Raw genomic sequence first — 21,299 nt, 5'->3', positions numbered from 1 at the left:
TACTCCTTCTGGCTTCTAGAGGTGAAATTCAACCCAGAGGTCACCAAATTTTCTCCATGAGGGGCTGGGTAGTCAATATTTTAAGATTTGTGGGCCAGAAAATATGAAGCTATTCACTCTGTTGCTCTGATTATGAAACAGCTGTAGACAGTCTAGAATGAATGGACTGGGCTGTATATCAATAAAACTTTACTGAGAGAACAAGCAGCAGTCTGGATTTGGCCTATGGACTGTAGTTTGCTGAACCTAGTATCTATAACAAGCATTCTGAACTGAATGAGAGATCAGGAAAATCTGGGAGACTGTATGCAGATTTTGGGTATGTATTTTTCTGTACAGAGGAATCATAACTTTCTTCAGATTTCAAAAGCATTTTAATCAAGAACTTTAAGAAACATTACTCTAAAGAAATGGTCTCTTCTAAGCCCCCATGGCATTTAATTTTTTAAAAATACTGTAATTTTCATGATCTGTTTTTGAAACTTTATTTTGAAATAACTATAGAGTCACAAAAAGTTGTAAAGATCGTAGAGAAGTCCTGCGTCCCCTTCACCTAGTTCTCCCAGTGGTTACATCTTACCTAGTTACAGTATACTATTGAGACCAAGAAATTAATGTTGGTACAATATGTGAGTATAGCTCTCTGACATTTTATAACATGTGTAGACTTATGTAACCACTGCTGTAATCATTTTCCATCTCTGTAGATATTTTTCCTTTCATGAATGACCTTGTGGGATTGGCTTTTATCACTCTACATAATACCCCTGAGATCCACTCAAGTTGTGTATCATTAATTTGTTCCTTTTTCTTACTGAATCGTATTCCTCAGTATGGATATACCACAGTTTGTTTAACCATTCACTCATTGAGGAATGTTTTGGTTATTTCCAGATTTTGGCTATTATACGTAAAGCTGCCATGAAAAATTGTGTATAAGATTTTGTATAGACATACATTCCTACCTCTAGGATAAATGGCCGGGTGTGCAATTGCTGGATCAAAGGGTAATTGCATATTTAACTTTTTAAGAAAGTGTCAAAGTGTTTTCCAGAGTTAATCAATTATTTTTAAAAATAGCATGAACATATGTCATGAACATGCGTAAGAAAACATAAAAATGTAAGAATTTATATCCAACAGAAATAAGCCTTTCCTTGGGATGCCTGGGTGGCTCAGTTGGTTAAGCATCTGCCTTAGGCTCAGGTCACGATCCCAGGGTTCTGGTATCAAGTCTCACATTGGACTCCTTGCTCAGCATGGAGCCTGCTTCTCCCTCTGCCTGCCACTTTCCCTGCTTTATGCTGTGTATCTGACAAATAAATAAATTCTTAAAAAAAAAATCTCTCCTTATGCACTGTGCAGTCTGGGACTTCCTCTTCCTAGGTCATTATTTCTGTATTATTATTCCAAATGTTCTTCATTGTGGGGGTCTTTCCATAGAGTAGCTATAAATTGTTTTCAGTCCTTTTTAAATGATGAGTAGATATACCATAGTTTATTTGAGCATTCCTCATATTTAAAAACTGGTTATTTCTGTCATCAGGAAATGACGGAACAACTTTCTCTGAGATGCTTCTGTGTGCACACTTGTGTTTCTCAAAGGCATACTTTTCTGATATTATGGATGCTACCAAAGTGCCTTCTTAAAGATCGTATCAATCATGTATAAGTGTCTTCACACCCACATCCACCCTCAATATGGACTTTATTAATTTATATTAACTTTATTGATTCATCTGAGTGCAGAATATTTTGTTGTTATTTGTATTTCCCTGGTTAACAACAAGGTTCCACATTTTTTCTTGATAACTTAATTAACCTTTTTATGTTACATCTGTAAATAACTATTTGTACTCTTAAACAATTATTTTTTCTCTTACTGTCTTTTTCTTATTGATTTTTAGTAGCTCTTTATTTCTGTTGGATATTAACATTTTGGAAACTTTTTATATATATAGTAACTATTTCTTCAAATCTGTCACTCGACTATTGAATTTGCTTTTGGGATGTGTGTGTGTTTGTGTTTGTGTGTGTGTGTGTTCATGTGATATGTGTGAGTTACACAGCCAGCATCATTTAGTTTAGTTTTGTTTTGCATAGTCACATAGGTCAGTCTTTTACTTTACGTCTCTTAGATCTTATTCTTGCCCAAGAAGTCCTTCTTATTTCAAATTATGGAAATATTCCTTTATATCTTTTCTAATGTTTCTGGTCTGAAAACTACTGGAATTAATGCCAGGTGTTTCACCTAGTACATTAAACCTGGAATCTTAGATTAGAGCACCCATCTTGACAAACTGGACCTGATTCAACATTATTTCATCCTCCTGGGCTTGGTATCACTACAATTCATTCTTAAATTTTTCCCCAGATTTCTGCCGATGTTACAAAATCTTGAAATTCTTTTTGTGTGTAAGGTATCTCTTCCCCAAACTTCTTATTTCTTCTCTTGAGACATGCTGGAATCTACTCTAGGCATATTTGGGCACAATATGGTGGATGAGCTAAAGGTGTCTTGTCATCCCCTCAAGGTCACTGTATAAGATGAGGTCATTAAAACTCTTCAAACAAGGGAAAGTGGTTTTGTTTTACAGAAAGGAAGAGAAGCACTGCTTCTTTTGGCCAAGGAGGTTCAGGGGACTTGGGGGCTCAAGATTTTCAGATTCATTTGTGTTCACTTACAGTTTCCATTTCATTTCTCAGGAGTCCACTCCTTCCCATCCATTCTGCAATTCACATTTCAGAGGCATGTCTAGGCTCTGAATTTAATCTGAGATATAATTCTTAACACATAAGTTTAAATTTTGAGACTGCTTTTCAGTGGTATCAGCCTTGCCTCTACAAAACTCAAGGTCTTGAAAGGCCGTCATAAGGACCTCCCAATTTCTCTGGCAATGCCTCAACTTGACACTTGAAAGACTAAAGTTTTTACGTTCTGTTTTAAAATTTCTCCATCGGAGTCAGAAGCAATTGGCTCTATCCCAGAAATTCTGTGGCAACAGACTCCAGTATGGTGATGAAATCCAGCAGACCCTTGGCCTCCCAAAGTCTTGCTTTAAATAGGTTCTTCATTTCAGGTAGTCACAGCTTAAATTTAAGTAACTGTTTTGTGACTGAATGTCGTAGATAGATACTGTCAGTATCTCACTTTTCCCTGGCGATTACGGCATCAATGTGTTCAATCCCAATCACATCATTTAACAAACTACAGATTTTCTTATTTGGATATCTATTTCCTCGGTGTGGTCCCAAAAAGAACATTAATTTATGCTGAATCAACAAAACAGAAACCACTGTAGGTATTTCAGAGAGAGACAATTTGATACAGGAACTCATTTACAAAATTGTTCAGCAAAAGAGAGAAAGCTATGCTAGAAAGAGAAGAAGGTGTATACATAAGACCGGGAAACAGCAATTGTTTCTGGCTGAAGCCTGAGACCCTGTTCTTTTTTTTTTTTTTGAAAAATCTTTTTTTTTTAAATTTATTTATTTTCAGAAAAACAGTATTCATTATTTTTTCACCACACCCAGTGCTCCATGCAATCCGTGCCCTCTATAATATCCACCACCTGTTACCCCAACCTCCCACACCCCCCACCACTTCAAACCCCTCAGATTGTTTTTCAGAGTCCATAGTCTCTCATGGTTCACCTCCCCTTCCAATTTACCCCAACTCCCTTCTCCTCTCTAACACCCCTTGTCCTCCATGATATTTGTTATGCTCCACAAATAAGTGAAACCATATGATCATTGACTCTCTCTGCTTGACTTATTTCACTCAGCATCATCTCTTCCAGTCCCGTCCATGTTCTTGCCTTGAAGTCAATGAGGCAATGATGTTCCTGCTGCTACTGCTGTTAAAACTGCCCCACTACCATCGAGCTGTGACCAGGAACCCACATTCCTTTGGTTCAGGTGGCCAGCAGCTGTTACTGCAGCTGCCCAAGACACCTTCATGATATGGAAGAAAGACCTCTCTTGCTCCTATCTTCCTATCTGGCCAATGCTACCCATTGGTAGAGCCTTATAAGAAGCCAGGTGGCAAAGGGCCAGGAATGTGTAGTTGTAACACCTAGTGTTACAGAAGAGAATTTAGGACAAGTATGTGCTCTTTCTCAGGACAATACTGGGAGATGTGATTCCTCAAAATGAGGGAGAAGACCAAGAATGAGGAAGACTTCTGACCTATGACACAGGGAATCCCACCCAAGAAAGAGGCACCGGGATTGCTCAGGAAAGTGGGGAAAGGAGAGCCCAGGACAACAGCTGGGCAGTAGACCTTAATGTCAGCCAGGCTACACTGGACCAGAAGGGCTGCAGGCTCCAAGTGTGTTTAGAAAGTGGGAGGGCTCCCTGGAAGAAAGAGATGTGTTTGAATGCACTGAGAGATCTATTGTTTTATCAGAGAATTGGGGGGAAAGTGATGGTGCATATATAGAAAACAAGCAATAAAAACCAAGGCCCAAGAGAAATAAAATGCGTGAAAGAGTAGAGCTGATCATTATATACGATGTGGCTCAGCTGTTAAAAATAGTGACACAGCCATAACAATGTGAATGTCAACTTTTGATTGAATAAAAACGTGATAACACGGAGTTTGAAGAGAAGAGAGAAGTTGTGTGTTGGGATGAGGAGAAAGCTGAAGAAAGCTAAGCTTTTATATTTTATATAAAAAGATCAATAGGTAATGTAATATTTAAACCTAAGAAGGCAAACACTGTCAATTTAAAGCTAGTTATTCAGCTATATAAAGATAAATCACAAGGGGAAAAAAAATCCAGCTAAAATAGTTGAAAATTATTCCAGAGGCATTGATAGAAGAAGAATGGAGTAAGGAACATCTGTTTTTAATTATAGGCTTTGAAATATTTAGCTTCTAAAAGCTTTTATTTACTATATTATCTTGGTAAAATATTAATATAATTTTTTAAACCACAAATTTAGAGCAATTTTTATCAGAGTGAAACATTAGGTGTTGGTTTAATAAGCCAACTTTAATGCTGCTCTTTGTCAAACTCTTCTCAAGATTTTTTGTAAAAAGCACACATTTGTACTGATTCCATCTAAATAGAGGAGATTTAGTGATTACTCAGGTTGCATTTCTGATTCTTTCACTTTAGGTTCCTTTAGAGTGTAACCCAGATAATAATGAATGTATTTTAAAAATTTTCACACATGACACTGAAAGGCCAATTTAAAGTTCCTGATGTTCCAGACAACTTGATATTGTTTAACTGTATTATATGTTTAAGAAAACAAGGTCTCTCTGTTTCCACTTAATTGTTTTTCAAATCTTTTCTATTTTGTTTTCCTGGCCCACAATACCCCTATGTGTTTTGGTTTGATACCATTGTGGAGAAAGGAATAAAATAAAGAAATACAAAGATGAAAACAATTCCCAGCACCCCAATAGCACTGTCCTAGGAATGCTGGAAAAGGAGTGAGCTGGTAGCGTTTGGTAGGATCTGGTCTTATGGGAAGATTTTAATACAGTAGGACAACAAACTCTATTTGACTATAGGCCCAAGTTAGTAGGGTTCAAAGGGGAGTGAGGTTGAGTTCCATTGGCTCTGTGGTGCTTGGAGAAACATCTGTTCTGGACTTGTATCATCACAGCAAGGCGATGGCAAGAGTGGTCTCTCTTCTTAGTTTAAGGGAATGTCTAGTTTCTTGACTTGGAGATAAATCATCTTTTCTTTATTATTTCTTGGTCTGCAGTAATAAAAAAAAACATGGAGAGGGGATAAAGAAATTGTGAGGAGGCTGAAAACCAAAATAAAGAGGTAAGAAATAAATGGAACAACAAATGGATGTAAACTTTGTCTAGGCACAGTATTGCAGGGTTCTGAGTGGTGATTCCTAAAAAGAAAATAGACAGAGCTTGGTGAGTAACTTATGTGATGGAACAGTTCCAAAAATGCTCTTCTGGAAATGGGACTGGCCCATGTTCCTTACTTAAAGTGGTCACTTTTCTATGTAATAAAGGAGGTGGATAATGACTACATTTAATCTTATATCAGTTAAAAATGATGATTGCAAAATCTAGACACTGTTGTCATCAGTCTTTGCAAATATAATTTTAGAAATTATTCTTACCAATGCTTATTTACTTTCCAACAGTTGGGCAAGTGAAAAATCAAATTGCAAGCTTTCTCAATCATCTTATCTTTATGAATACCAGGAAGTTGCAGATACTCATTATAGAAATGTTGCTTTCTTCATCCTGCTGTTCCCTGTCATGCCCTTTGGACATGTTCTGCCTGATAATAGTATTAAAATCTGGAGTGGGTCTGCTCCCATGTTCCCCAGCTCCTCACAAAATTTTCCCCACCTGGTGGTGCTTAGTCCTGTCTCAGCTTCTGGGCCAGTCTGAGACAGGGAGTATAGCAGAAGCCCACCCAAATCCCCTGGCAATGCTGGGGTTCTCTCAGGCTCCAGATTTAGGGGCCCAAGGAAGTTGGTGGTGCTCCCAGGGTCTCTATGTTAACAACAGTAACAACAAAAGCAGCAGCAGCAAGAGCAGAAACAATAATTACAACAGGAAGACCAGCAACAACAGAAATAATGCCAGAAACAGGAGCAGCAGCAGTAACAATAGTAACAACAGTGACAATAGCAGCACCAATAATAACAATGGCAACAACAGCAGCAACAATAGTAACCATAACAATAGGAAAAACAAGAGTAACAATAGTAATAATAATAACAACAGGAACCACAACAGCAACAATAGTGACAACAACAGGATCCACAGCAGCAGCAGCAACATCAATAGTAACAATAGCAACAATAGGAACAATGACAGCAGCAACAATAGTGACCACAGCAACAATAGCAGCAATAATAGTAACAATAGGAAAAACAACAATGATAGTAACAACAGCAACAACTGGAATAATAGGAACAACAACAGCAGGAACAACACCAGGAGCAATAATAATAGTAACAACAGCAGCAACAATGGCAATAATAGCAACAACAGGAACAGCAGCAACAATAACAACAACAGCAACACCACCAGCAGCAACAGTAACAACAGCAACAACAGCAGCAGTCATAATAACAACAGTAACAACAGCAGTCATAGTAACAAAACCAACAACAGCAACAGCAGCAGTCATAGCAACAACAGCAGCAACAACAGCAACAAGAGCAGCAGCAACCATAGTAACCACCACCACAACAACAGGAACAGCAGGAGCAAGAGCAGCAGCAGCAACAGTAACAATAATAGCAAAAACAGCAACAATAGCAACAGCAATAATAGTAACCACAGCAATAGCAGCAGGAGCAATGACTGTAACCACAGCAACAACAGGAGCAGCAGCAGCAACAACAATAGTAACCATAACAACAACCATAGCAGCAACAATAGTAACAAGAACAATAAAAACAGGAATGATGGCATCAATAATAGTAATAACAGGAACCATGGCAGCAACAATAGTGACAACAATAGGAACCACAGCAGCAGCAACAGTAACAATAGTAACAAAAGCAGCAACAATAGGAACAAAGACAGTAACAACAACAGTCAACAGAGCAACAACAGCAGCAATAATAGTAACAACAGGAACAACAGCAACAACAGGAGCAACAGTAATGATAGTAACAACAATAACAACGACAGGAATAATGGCAGCAGTAATAGTAATAATAGGAACCATGGCAGAAATAATAGTAACCATAGCAACAACACCAGCAGCAGCAACAACAGCAACACCAGCAGCAGCAACAGTAACAACAACAGCAACACCAGCAGCAGCAACAGTAACAACAACAGCAACAATAGCAGCCATAATAACAATAGCAACAACAGCAGTCATAGTAACAACAGCAACAAAAGCAACAACAGCAGGATCAGCAGTCATAGTAACAGTAACAACAGCAGCAGTCATAACAACAACAATAGCAGCAACAACAGCAACAATAGCAGCAGCAATAGAAACAATGGCAGCAACAACCATAGTAACCACAGCAACAACAGGAATAGCAGCAGTAAGTACAGCAGCAGCAACAGTAACAATAATAACAACAGCAACAATAGCAACAGCAACAATAGTAACAACCATATTAGCAACAATAGTAATAAGAACAACAACAATAGGAGCAGTGGCATCAATAATAGTAATAACAGGAACAACAGCAATGACAGCAGCAACAAAAGGAACAACAGCAGCAGTAGTAGCAGCAATAGTAACGACAGCAACAGCAACAATAGCAGCAGCAGCAGTAACAACAATAGCAGCAACAGCAGCAGTCATAATAACAACAGCAGCACGAATCTTCATAAAAGTATCTGTAGATCACAGAGAAGATCTACACATAAAAGTATCTGTAGATCACACCAAGAGAAGGCATATAAACCAACAGCAGGAATAATCTTGGTGACATCTCCCAAACCGGATGAACCAGCCTGATGGGAAACCTCTTACAAGTAGACATGTCTGTGTCTCTCACAGAGCCATGCTTCCCTATCTCAAAGCCATTCAGAATATGTTTTAAAATTTGATTTCCACTCAGTCATCTAGGGACAAAGTTACCTGTTTCACAAAGCAGCTATGGAAACTTCCATGAATAATAGGATGGCTATTGGACATTTCCAAAGAGCCAGGCACTTTCCATGCATGTATCTCATTACAAAAATCCAATGAGTAGAAACTGTTGTCCCCATTTACAGATGAAGAAATCAAGGCTTGGAAGAGTTAAGGCCACATGATGGAAAATGTCAGGACCTGGCCTAACAGGCTCCTCCTCACAACACATTACTGCCTTCCCAGCTTGGAGCTGCTGCACAAGCCTGGAGAGCCCACGATTAGAGATGCTGTGGAAGGAGCTCAGCATTTAGTCCACAGCTCTATGGGAAGCACCTGGTCTGTGCCGAATCCTAGGGATACAACAGTAAATGCGGTACAGTCTGTGTCCAAAGGGAGGCTCATGTGCATGGGAAGGTTCACCGAGATAGAGATTTGGGGGGCTGGGGGACAGTTGGTCTAGATCAAGGATCTCAAGCTCAAATGTCTGCATGCACCAGGCAGAAATAATAAATGTGCTAGGCACGAGATAGCGGGGAATGTAGCTCTGGGCCTCCTCCAACAGGCATGACCTTCCAAGCCTCCAGCCAACCCTCAGCTCCTGCAAACTACCAGTAAGAGGAAATGCCTGCTCTGGGTTACCAAATCCCTGGAATTTTTTTCTTTAATAGATCCTGGAAATCCAGCTTATGTGGAATTTCCCACTTTAAAAATACCATGTGTGTCAAGCAAAGCCCTTGAGGCCCTGATGTCTTCTGGGTCACCAATGTGTGACCTCTGGCTGAGCTCAGAGGCCTTTTGTAATGTTGAGCTCCAAGTTCTAGGAAAAGCCTTAGACCACAGCTATTCTTTGCAGCGCCATCTGCATGGGTGCCGAGTGTGTTAAATGGGAACATTGTGTAGAACGGATAAAATTCAGTTCAGTTCATGTCCCAGCAGCCAGAACTGGAATACAATTAAAATGAGTAAAAACATCTAAGCATACCGCATAAAGAAATTGTGGGCAGTGTGTCCTATGTTTCTCTTCATTAGACTTTCTTAAGTTTAATTTTTGAATAGGTTCCCATGGTCCAAAATTCGGAAAGTAGGAAAAGGTATGCACTGGAAATCCCTCCCACCTGTGTTCTACAGCCACTGAACCCACAGACTGCCAACATTCTGGTTCTTGCATATTCTTCCAAAGACACAGGTAAAGATACAGGTAAATATATATATTTATCAAGTAGTTGCCATACGCAGCATGGAGGCCAATGTGGGGCTTGAACCCAGGTTCAAACTCTGAACAGAGATTGAGTCAGATGCTTAACGGACTGAGCCACCCAGGTGTCCCCCTTTTAAAATTAGTAATGTATCTTAGGGGACTTTCCTTATCAGTGTGTATAAAGCTGCCTTCTTCTTTTAATGGTTGTATAGTATTTTACTGAATGACATACCATAATTTTTATAACTGGACTCCTAATCAATGTGCATTTAGGTTGTTTCCAATCTTTTGTTACATAAAAAAATTGTCTTTAATAGTAATCTTGTACATATGTCATTTTGTACATGTAAATTCCTGGAAGTGTGGAATTGCTCGGTAAAAAGGAACACATAGGGGCACCTGGGTGGCTCAGTCGGTTAAGTGTCTGCCTTTGGCTCCGGTCATGATCCTGGGGTCCTGGGATCAAGCCTTGCAAGTCAGGCTCCCTGCTCAGTAGGGGGTCTGCTTCTCCCTCTTCCTCTGCAGCTCTCTCTGCTTGTGCTCTTTCTCTCTCTCTCTCTCAAATAAATAAATAAAAATCTTAAAATAATAAATACACATTTTTTATACTTTTGTCAATTTGCCATCATAGAGATTTCAGCTGTGTATTTCCGCAGGCGATGTAGGACACTGCTTCCTCACATTCTTCCCCAAAACAATGTTACCAAGTGATTTGGTCTTCAACAGTCTCAGTTGTGAGGCGTGGTGTTCATTCGTATTTCTCTCGTTATGTAGGAAGCGAGCATATTTTCATATCTGTAAGAGCTGCTTTTATTTTCCTTTCACTGAATTATATGTTCAAACCCTTAACCCATTTTTTCTTTTGTGTGGTTCTCATATGGATTTGTTAGAGCTCCTTATATATTAAGAAAATTAGTCCCTTATAGAGGAGTAAATATATTCTCCACATTTGTTATTATTATTATTATTTTAGCTTCTGTTAGTTTTTCAATGCAGAATTCTTTGTTTTTATAAAAGCAAACTTATAGATCTTTTTAAAAATGAGTCCTGGATTTTTTTTTTCTGTACTTACAGAGAGACCTTCCTCGCTATGAAAGCATGAGTATTTTTCTATGATATGTTCATTATTTTACTGTTTCTTTGTCTCTTTTCCAGTCTTTGATCTCATGTGACTTGATCTCAATGGATGGTATGAGGTATAAATTCGACCTCAGATTTTTTTCCAACTGGCTACAGAGTTGGCCCAGATGTGTATGGAGGAATTTGAGCTCCCTACCTCTGCATGTTTTCAGCTTCGTCAATAGTCTCAGGCAAAGCCTTCCCTTTGGTCTCCGGGAGCAGCAACACCAGTCCCCCAGCAACCAAGCCAACCACCGCTGGAAGCCAAACAGACGCAAATCACATTAAGAACTAAAACATGCAGGCTTTATAATAGGAACTTCTTTTAAAAATTACTACTTCTTAAAAAGATTTTGCGTGTGTGATTTTCTATACTTACATATTTCTCTTTTATCTCTGACTGTCCTATAAATATTTTGCTGATTCTAAACTCTGTTGGATTATAATTCCTTATAGGGAGATGGAATACTCAACATTTCGAGTCAGGGTTATTCTAGGCTAGAGAACATTGCCATAATATTAAGATGCATTGGAGTTAGAAAATAACTCAGAAAAAAAAATCAACTCTAAGGAAAGGAAGAACATAACACTGCCAGTATAAAGCACTTAGTAATGAAAATTAGTCAGAAACTTGGAGCACGACGAGAACCCAGAAGTCGTGAATCACCTATCACTATATCATGGCTTTTAAAAATCATAGCCAGTCCTATACTTTTAGTTCTGATTCGGGTGTTCGAGAAATTCCTTTTGTTCCTTTTTCCTTTGTCAGCAGCTGTAATGTTTTTACACATGCTGGGGAGTCATAGTAAACATTCGAGTGTTTATGTGTCTTTAAATTCCCATTAACATTTTGGGATTTTAAAATTATGTTTTATGTTTTGTGGTAACAGAATGGAGGAAGTAGATGTGGAGCTTTCACTGGTTTTGGAGTTCCAAAAAAATGCACACTGGCCTCTGTTTTTACATCTTTACAGAATGACAGGAATTGGGGCCACGGAGAGAAGTTGAGAACTCTGACGGCGCTCTGGGTGTCTGAGTTCTGAGCCCCCACTCACTGGTCTCAGAGCCCTGGGAAATTTGGCACCAGGCTCGTGACCATAAAGTGGGTTGATACTCCCACCTCACACGCTTGTACTGAGACTGAAATACACGCCTGCTTGTTACATGGCAGAACTTGTCACAGAGTTATGAATGAAGTAGCCACCTTGAGAGTTTCTCCAAACATGTAAAGATTCACTTGGCTGTAACTTGTGCAAATTTTACACGTATTTGCTGGCTTTGATTCTCTGCAGTGAGTGAATTAGGAAGAGAATATATAATAGATTAATCAAATGATCATCTCTTTAGCTTTTTATATTTGCAAAGATAAGCCTCATTAACCAGGGTATTTCTTTTTAAAATTTTTTAATTTTAATTTTTTTTAATTTAAATTTTATTTTATTTTTTAATTTCTTTTCAGTGTAATGGTATTCATTGTTTTTTCACCACACCCAGTGCTCCATGCAATCTGTGCCCTCTCCAATACCCACCACCTGGTTCCCCCAACCTCCCACCCCCCGCCCCTTCAAAACCCTCAGATTGTTTTTCAGATTGCTTTCACATCTACAGCAGTGGAAAATTTCTCCCTCACACATCCCTTGAGAAGAGGAATGAGCAGAGGTACTTGTGTGTGACCAATGCGTGGCATTAGGAGAAAAGCCAGCTGGAAGTGCCCCCAGTGTGCAGAGCATCTTGTCTTCCCTCCCCCCAAATTAAGTGAGGGTTGAGGAAAACTGTTCATGTCTGTTTAGACCCACTTTCAGTGGGTCTAAAAGAAGGCTGAGCTGGGTGTGTTGAGGCCTTCTGGCTAGCTCAAGGAGGCGAATGCTGTGTGCATGATTCTGGACACCCCCTTGCACCCCTCTGTGTGGCCCCCAGGGAAGGTCTGTCCCATTGTCCACAGCTATGGGGAAAAGAATGGACATGAACAAATGGGAGTGTCCATGATTCCCAGACACCTTCCACAGTCTATAGATGTCATGTTCAACATTGGCCTCTGCATGTTAATTGCTGATAGTTAGGTTTGTCCCTGTCACCGTCCATGCTGCAGGTTGGGCAGTGAGGGGAGAGGGAGGGCTCCGCCCTGGTACATTCCTTCAGGGCTGGAGGAAAGGGCTGTGCCAATCCTCCTTAAATCTAATTGCCCAAGGGATTTGGGGAAGGGGCACCCAACACCAACACAGGTTTGCAGTGATGCTGATGCATTTCCTTAATTGTGGTCTTTCAAAACCCCCTGGCTTTTAACCACTTTTTGTTGAAGTAATGAAGTGGAAAGTTTTGTATTTTCCATGTTTGGCCATAAAGGAGGCAGAAAAAGTGAGCTCTGTGACAAAGAGACTCAAGCAGGGGTAGAAATCAGTGAGTAAAGAGTTAAGGGTGTTCTTCAGACAAACAGCTTTCCACCTCACTCCTTCTTGAACTTTGTATCACTGAGGCTGGGAGTCCTAGTGGTTCCCATACTTGAGTCTTAGTAGGCACCAATAGTATCACCTATGCTATTACTAACACTGAGAGAAGTCCTAATTATTATAACTGAATGCCAGTTATAATACTGGCATTGATACCTATTTTGAGATGGAACAATGGAGGTCCCTAGAAAAATAGGTTTTCATTTAAAGATATGTCTGAGGATTTCTCACCAAAAACCACCAGCGGGAGCTCATGCCAGACATCAGTGAGCCGGTAGACCAGGAAAGGTGTGATGATGCCACCGATGTCACACATGGAGGAACAGACAAGGACACCCAGATTCCTGAAATACAGGGAGCTGATCTAGTTTCCAGCTTCTACCATAGAGTACTTATTCCCACCCCATCCCCAAATAAATCCTCCTCAAATCGCTAAAGTGCCGTGCACTGAAAAAATGGTGCTCACCTTGTTTTCAACACACATAAACGGTGCATGATTCATAATTCCACTCATATTCTGTTGTACTACTTTTATATTAGCCTTTTTTGAAGATTTTTAATGGGGGGAGTATTTTTCACTTTTTACTTTGGTCATCTGTCTTCCCTGTACTGTTCTATGGTCCTGTTCATACTGTTTTATTTCTTTTCTTTTCTTCCTTTTTTTAAAAAAAAAATTTTTTTTGAGAAAGAGTGAGTTGGAGAGACAGAATGAGCTGGAGAGAGTGAGAACCCAAGGGAGAGGGAGAAGCAAGCTCCCTGCTGATCAGGGAACCTGATGTGGGGCTCGATCCCAGGACCCTGGGATCATGACCTGAGGCAAAGGCAGACACTTAACCTACTGTGCCACCCAGGGACCCTTGTTTGTGCTGTTTCTGATCACTATTGCCTATGGCCATTTGGTAATCCCTCTCTTGAAACCAGTATCTTCTATTCTCACTACACAGTAACTGTATTTGACCCTACCCTGTAACTGTGAGATGTGGTCTGGCTACTGCCTTTAAATGTTCTTACCCTCTCTCGCCCTGTGGTTTGTTTTGGTTTTCAGTTTTTTTTGCCCTGTGTTTTGAAAAAGAAGGTGCCATCTGCTGGCACTTGTAGTTCTAGCCCATAAGCCAACACCCCACCCATCTTCATGTTGAGGAAAATGTGCTCACCTGATGAACGTGGGGTAAAGCTCTGCATTGACCAGGCAGACCATTTCGAAGGCCATTGTAATCCCCATTCTACCCAAACACGCAACTGTAACTCTTAGCCAATGGAGATCTGAAGGGCAAAAATGCACCAATCACACACATCGTACACAATCCCTGGTCTGCAAACAGTGCTCCGGATGGGAGAGTCCACATTCCAGAATGGGATGAGAATGCAATATTCTTCTTCTCTAAAATCAAGACTTTTGAGCAAAATTTCCCATCTCTGATAGTTGGAACCTTGGACAAGATTCTAACACTCCCTTTAGACCTCAGTCATTAATGACAACTGGATTATGCCAGTTTACAAAGCACCAACTCTAATTTATACAGGCCATCCCCCCAAAACAGCAAAATATGGGCATATTTTAAATAAATGCTAATAACTACAGTGCTCAAAGAAAGCTCCATGTTGCCAATAGGATTCAGTTGTACAGGTTTTTGCTTCTCCTAATTGAGAAGGCATTTGAAAAGGGAAGAAAGGAACTGAATAATTGTGCATCCTTAAACTTTCTTATTTGTTCTGCAGGATGGTGCAGGGAGCTCAAGGGGGGTTACTTAAATAGTATCTGGGAAATGTGGGTATAAGACTTTAAGCCTGGGCCTGCTCTACCCCAAAGCCTATGCTCTCTGCTCTGAGCCAGATCAATGGCCTACAGCATGTGTCCTCTTAGTCTCTTGTTATAGCACATTAGAGAACAATCGTGATTATATCACAGCAGGCAAATGTTAGGTATAATTGTTCTTAAAGACAGGGTGACCATATGAGTTTGCTCAGGAAGGTCCCAGATACTGTGTTCATTCTTTCCAAATTGACTTGGAGGATGAATTATATCATCTTACTATCAGAAGGTTGTGACATCCCCTCTTCTTGGGGTCTTGGAACACAAGACACCATCGTGGCTTGACACTTACCATCAGGGATGAAAACTGAGGCGAGACAGGCTGCCCCGGCCACCATATTTGATGCAGCCCATGGATACCGACGACCTATACGATCAATGGTGAGGATGATGATGAGGGCGGCTGGGAATTCCACCAAGGCAGAGAAGAAGAAGTCCAAGTAGATGTTGCTCCCTGCAAGGCCCATGTGCATTATGAGGCCTTGGTAGAGAACAGAGCTCGTGAACCTGAGCAAAGAGGAGAAGCTCAGGTCAAGCCAAGCTCCAGAAGCAAGTCATCAAAAAGGAGAGGCTTCTGGAAAAAGAAGAGTTGATTGTGGATCACCTTTCTGTGTCATCTTCTTATTGCTCTTCCCTTCATCCTACTGCTTTTACCTGATCTGGCCCACCACAGTGGCTGACTGGGTCCCCAGAACAGGGAGAGGAGAAGCAATCAAGATAGCACTCCCTGGCCAAATTGAAAAGTAGGAAGACATGTCTTTCTAAAGTGACTTAGTTGGTAAAACTGTCTCAGGTTATTAGTGGTTGTTAATTATTTCTTTCTTGGTGGTCTTCTAATGGAACTGGGATCAAAGGGATGGGCCACTTAATTCAAATATTAGGAAGTCCGAGACCCAAACGGGTACCAAATCCCCAAATGGGTACAACGTCCCTTCTTGCTGATTTCTCCTCTAACACAATACATAGCATTTTGACGGTGGTTTTTGGTTGTGTTTTGTTGACTGGAAGTGTTCATTATCTATAATGACAAATAAGAGGATGCTGGGCAAGAGTCACAACTATCCAGAAAAGGAAAGAAGGGTACAAAGCCAAATTTCCTGGCTGTATTTTAAAGGCAGTATTGATAAGGTTGCTAAGTGACTTCCTGAGGAGCCTTGCTTCTGTCTGTGATTCCAAATCTTCTTGTGGCCAGCATGAATCCTGGGACACACTAAAAAGAAAGCGAGCTACACTGAGGAAGGCTTGGTGTGAGTGAACGGCTCACAGCTCTAGGAACCGCCTGCAGATAGCAGAAATGATCCCGCATCACCACTGGACTGTAGAGCTCGTGGATTATTCCTTGTGGTTTTTTCTCCTTCATAAGTTCACTTCTTTCTCCAATAGACAAGAAAGGGAAAAGACCCTTTCCTTGCTAGCCCTGTGCAATAAGGAGAGATCTATACTCATTATAGGTATAGAACCAGTAGTTCTCAGGTTGGGCTCTATATCAGACTCACCTGGAGAATGTCAAAATATTGGTGCCTAGACCCTTCTCTTGACCAATTCAATCAGTATTTTCTGGGGCCGGGGTGGGGGTTCAGGCGTTGGTATTTTATAATCTCGCAGGAGATTATAAAGCAATGCCAAGGTTGAGAACATACTTATCTATGCTTTGAGACTGTAAGCTGATTTCAAACGCCTATCTCAAAAAGTGGTAGCAGAAAATGTGGCTATAAACGAGATCCCTTGCTGTCCACTATCCATACTTGTACTGGATCTAGGCTGTGTGACAGTGCTTTCTTTGCTCCTCCCCTAATGTGGATGATAGGGATTTAAAATTAAAAAAGAAAGAAAGAAAGAAAGAAAGAAAGAAAGAAAGAAAGAAAGAAAGGGATTTTAAAGTAAAAAATTTTCCTTACCAGTTGTACATCAAGATCAAAGTATGTTTCCTTATCTGAGGGGTTCTGACCAAGTCAAGAAATGAAGGATTCAGCTTCTTGTCAACTTCCTCATCAGGTCTGAGGCTCTAGGATAAAAACAGCAGGAACAGCTTTGTGTGGTGAAAGACGGTGTCCCTGGGTAAGACAGGGAATCACGACAGTACCTGCCTGACACCTGCTAAGGGTTTCTAATGAGCCTTTCACACTACTAGCTCATTTAACCTTGGCTATCCTGGAAGTTCATTTCTATCTTTTTTTTACCCCCTTCCAGAGAAGGGGAAGCTAGGCTAGGGGGAGTTAGGACACTCATGTGTGTATGTCTAGCAGCACTGGTCAAGCACAAGGGAGCAGAAGGAAGCCCGGCTCAGGGGTCCTGAGGGCTGATGGCACTGGGCATGCTCTTTGTTGGACCAGGAGGCTCTCCTCCAGGACCTTGGCATTCAAAGCATCTCCGTATCACCTAGAACTTGTTGGAATGAAAGACCCGGGGCACCTGTCCAGACAGGCTGAACACTCTGCATTTCTGCAAGGTCCCCAGGGGCATCCTGTGCACAAATATTAATTAAAGTTTGAGAAGCCCTGTGCTGTAAGAAAACAGTAGGTGGTGGAGTTGAGATTCAATCTCCAGGGTTCGGGAAGCAAACCTTTGCGAAAACCACTCCTTGCTACAGCAACATGGGTGTGGTGGTGGTTGGGGGGGCTCTGCAAGTCTGAGGAGCGGGGCAAGAACGTTCAGCAGACTCACGACGCTCATGTGAATGAACTCTGCACGTTGGCCAGACAGTGATTCACACGTGCTTTAGTCCCTGACCGATTTCTGAAAGGATCTAAAACTTAAGAATCAGGGATATGCTGGTCATCCAGGGTAAAGAGGATCTGCCCAATCACCCAGAAACTGAAGAGGAAGTTTTAAAAAAAGGGGGGGCTTTGAGTCCCCAAATACTCACTCTGAAGTCATGAAAATCATAAATGCTTACAGGTAACCTAGCTTAGCTCCTGGCACAGAGACGATTACTCTTACTTTGATGGGGTTTTCTAATCAGCTTGATTTTCACTTTCCCAGCCCCTGTTGGATCAAAAGGCTTCAGCTAAAGATGATGAGGTCTTCCAAAGGCAAAACCACGAAACGTGGAGAAAATGGACGGACATCCCCGTGATATGTTTTATTTCAGAAGGCAGGAGACTGCTCAGAACATTCTGCGGCAAGTTTCTATCAAAAATATTTAAAATTCCAAGAAATTATTTCTGTCTGAAGACTCTTCCCTCCTGGAAAGAGCCCCCTCCCTGAGCATGTCAATGAATACCCAGGGGAGGAAAGACACGGGGTACCTGGGTACCAGTGACCCCACAGCCTTGGGCTGCACACAATAGAAGCTTCTCATTTGCCTTTAAGTGATTTTTACTTTCCTTTTAGTTTTATGTTTTTGATTGATTTAGAATTTTTGACCAGGAACCATGAAGCCTAGTACAACAGAACTACCCTGTTACCTGTGGTGAGCCCCTTCTGTAACTCCCCACTGAGAATGGCTTTCTCAGACCCTCCTGTCACTGTTCCTTGATCTGAGAGTTCAGCTGCTTGCTCACCTGAAGGGAGGCAGGCAGAGGTTTTCCATTTTTCTTTGCGATGTACTTCATGACCCTCATGGCTTTAGCACTTTTGTTCTGGGCGATCAGCCACCTTGGAGACTCAGGGATGCACCTAAGGTTTAGCACAAGTGTTATCAGTGCTGTTCAGTATGGGATGTAGGGGTCTTCCTGAGCTTCTGTCCCTGTGAGAGATCTTACACAGTGAGGTTCGGTTGGGTCTACAAAGGAGATAAAATTGTGCGGGAGCTGCCCAGCAAAGGAGAGCAACAAAATGAGAACGCAGTCTACTGGATGAGAGAAAACATTTATAAATCATATATCAGGTAAGGAGTGAATATTCAAAATATACCAAGAACTCATACAACTCAATAGCAAAAAAAAAAAAAAAAAAAAAATCTGATTTAAAAATGGGCAGAGGAGGGACACCTGGGTGGCTCAGTGGGTTAGGCTGCTGCCTTCAGCTCAGGTCGTGATCCCAGGGTCCCAGGATAGAGTCCCGCATCGGGCTCTCTGCTCAGCAAAGAGCCTGCTTCTCTCTCCCCCTCTGCCTGCGTCTCTCTCTTTCTGACAAATAAACACATAAATAAAATCTTTAAAAAAAATGGGCAGAGGATCCTAATACACATTTTTCCAGAGAAGACATTCAGATGGCCAACAGGTGCGGGAGAAGACATTCAACATCACTCATCACCAGGGAAATACAAATTGAAACCACAAGGAGATGTTACTTCACATCTCTTAGAACAGCTAGAATAAAAAAGACAAGAAATAACAAAAGCTGACAAAGGTGTGAAGAAAGGGAAATGCTTACACACCACTGGTGGGAATGCAAACTGGGGCAGCCACTGAGGGAAACAGTGTGGAGGATCCTCAAAAGATTAAAAATAGAGTTACCATGTGACCCAACCGTTCCACTTCTGGGTATTTATTAGAAGGACATGGAACTACTTGATTCAAAAAGGTATACACACCCCTGTGTTTCTTGCAGCATTATTTATAAGAGCCAAGTCATGGAAACAACCTAAGGGTAAACAGCCTAAGGGAAACAACTATACACACACACACACACGCACACACACACACACACACACACACACACACACACACACATAATGGAATATTATTCAGCCGTATAAAAGAATGATGTCTTACCATCTGTGACAACATGGGTGGGCCTATAGAGTATTTTGCTAAGTGTATAAGTCAGAGAAAGACAAATACTGTAAGATCTCACTTATACACTGAACCTAAAGCAAACAAAGCTCATAGATACAGGGAACAAATTAGTGGTTGTTAGGGGAGGAGGTGGACAAAATGGGTGGAGGGGTCAAAAAGCACAAACTTCCAGTTACAAAATAAATAAGTCCTAAGGATATAATGTATAGCATGGCGACTATAGTTAATAACACAATATTGCAGAGGGTGCTTGGGTGCCTCAGTCAGTTGGGCATCTGCTTTTAACTCAAGTCATGATCCCAGAGTCCTGGGATTAAGCCCCACATCAGGCTCCCTACTCAGCGGGGTGGGGTTGTAGTATGTGGGTTTTTCCGTCTTCACCTGCTGACTTCTAATCAGCCTTGTACAGGAACCTTGCAGGTCCCCTCTTCAGAGAGTTCCCAGTTGGACTCTGCAAAGCAGAAGTCAACTGAATATCCACCCAGCCCGGTGCTAGAGGGAGGAGAAGTAGGTTGGCTTCGCTAGAGCTTGGCAAGTGCTGAGAGGTGACAGCTGGGGGGCAGGGGTGCAGGTGGAAGCATGCAGTTCCATTCTGGGGGAAAGCAAGTATTTGCTTTACATCTATTATTCTGAGAGCTGATTTCTCAAAGAAAGGGGGTAAGAGTTTGAGGCAAGCTGGTGGATCTGGCCAGACAGGGAATCCCTGTATCTCCTTGAGCAGGATGCTAGCCGCTTGGATCTGTGTTTGGAGAGCACTCTTGGAACAGCTGCTCTGAGAGATGGGGCTTAAGGGAACTCAGGATGGAAGTTTGTGGGAGTGCAATGGAGACAGGAATCAATACAACTGATTAAGACTTGACATTAGGAATGGAATTGTGGTGAGCTCAGCCACAATCAGTTCACAACTCACAGAGCACATCCTTTCTGTTGTAACACCATAGCGTAAATTTCCTAGATCACATTTGGTGCACGGGTTCAGCCCAGTCACCCACACCTCAGGAAGCAGAGTCAGTTCAGCCCTTTGTTGCATGAGCTGAAGGGCCAAGGAGGTGAAAGACTTGGGAACCAGATCAGAGAAGACAGGAACCATAAATGGCCAATCCACAGGGGGAAAGTCTGGGTGGACTCTTAGAGGCATATCCAGATTGTTCAAGAACTTCCTGGGAGAGTAGAAATGACTTTTTTTGAAGCTCTAAGTGAAAAATTTGTAGCTCTGGGTACAGTTTCTGGGAATGTAACTTCTGTCTCAAAAAGAAGTCTCTGGAACATGAGCTTTGGGTTCTACAGTAAAGTGGCTTGCTTGAAGATGAAGTAGGAGTTAGCCATAATAGTGCCCAAGTAGAGGGTGAATAATCATCTGCTGGGGGCATGGCTATGGGGCTCTGGCCCTGGACAGGAAACTGAGCCAGAGGGCCCCTAATGTTACCTTCCCTCTGATAGCTGACAGCCTACTGGGACAGACAGACAAGTCTCTCAATATCAAGTGAACAGTGGATTCCC

General features: G+C 41.4%; 1 protein-coding gene across 1 annotated transcript in view; it reads right to left on the bottom strand.

The window, feature by feature from the left end:
• Positions 1-3,736: 3,736 nt before the first annotated feature.
• The window catches only part of SLC22A2 (solute carrier family 22 member 2), a 29,863-nt gene continuing 12,300 nt past the window's right edge, over positions 3,737-21,299 (bottom strand). Inside the window, exons 5-11 of the mRNA XM_032338550.1 lie at positions 18,621-18,735; positions 17,016-17,122; positions 15,410-15,624; positions 14,459-14,567; positions 13,536-13,648; positions 11,015-11,114; positions 3,737-5,715 (exon numbers count right to left, since the gene is read on the bottom strand). Coding sequence (XP_032194441.1) covers positions 5,649-5,715; positions 11,015-11,114; positions 13,536-13,648; positions 14,459-14,567; positions 15,410-15,624; positions 17,016-17,122; positions 18,621-18,735 — 826 coding nt within the window. The 3' untranslated portion in view covers positions 3,737-5,648. The remainder of the gene's footprint in view (positions 5,716-11,014; positions 11,115-13,535; positions 13,649-14,458; positions 14,568-15,409; positions 15,625-17,015; positions 17,123-18,620; positions 18,736-21,299) is intronic.

This window comes from Mustela erminea, chromosome 4 (genome assembly GCF_009829155.1).
Source record: "Mustela erminea isolate mMusErm1 chromosome 4, mMusErm1.Pri, whole genome shotgun sequence".
NCBI lineage: Eukaryota > Metazoa > Chordata > Mammalia > Carnivora > Mustelidae > Mustela > Mustela erminea.
The sequence above is the reverse complement of the archived record's forward strand: the minus strand, read 5'-3'. Positions and strand labels throughout refer to the sequence as shown.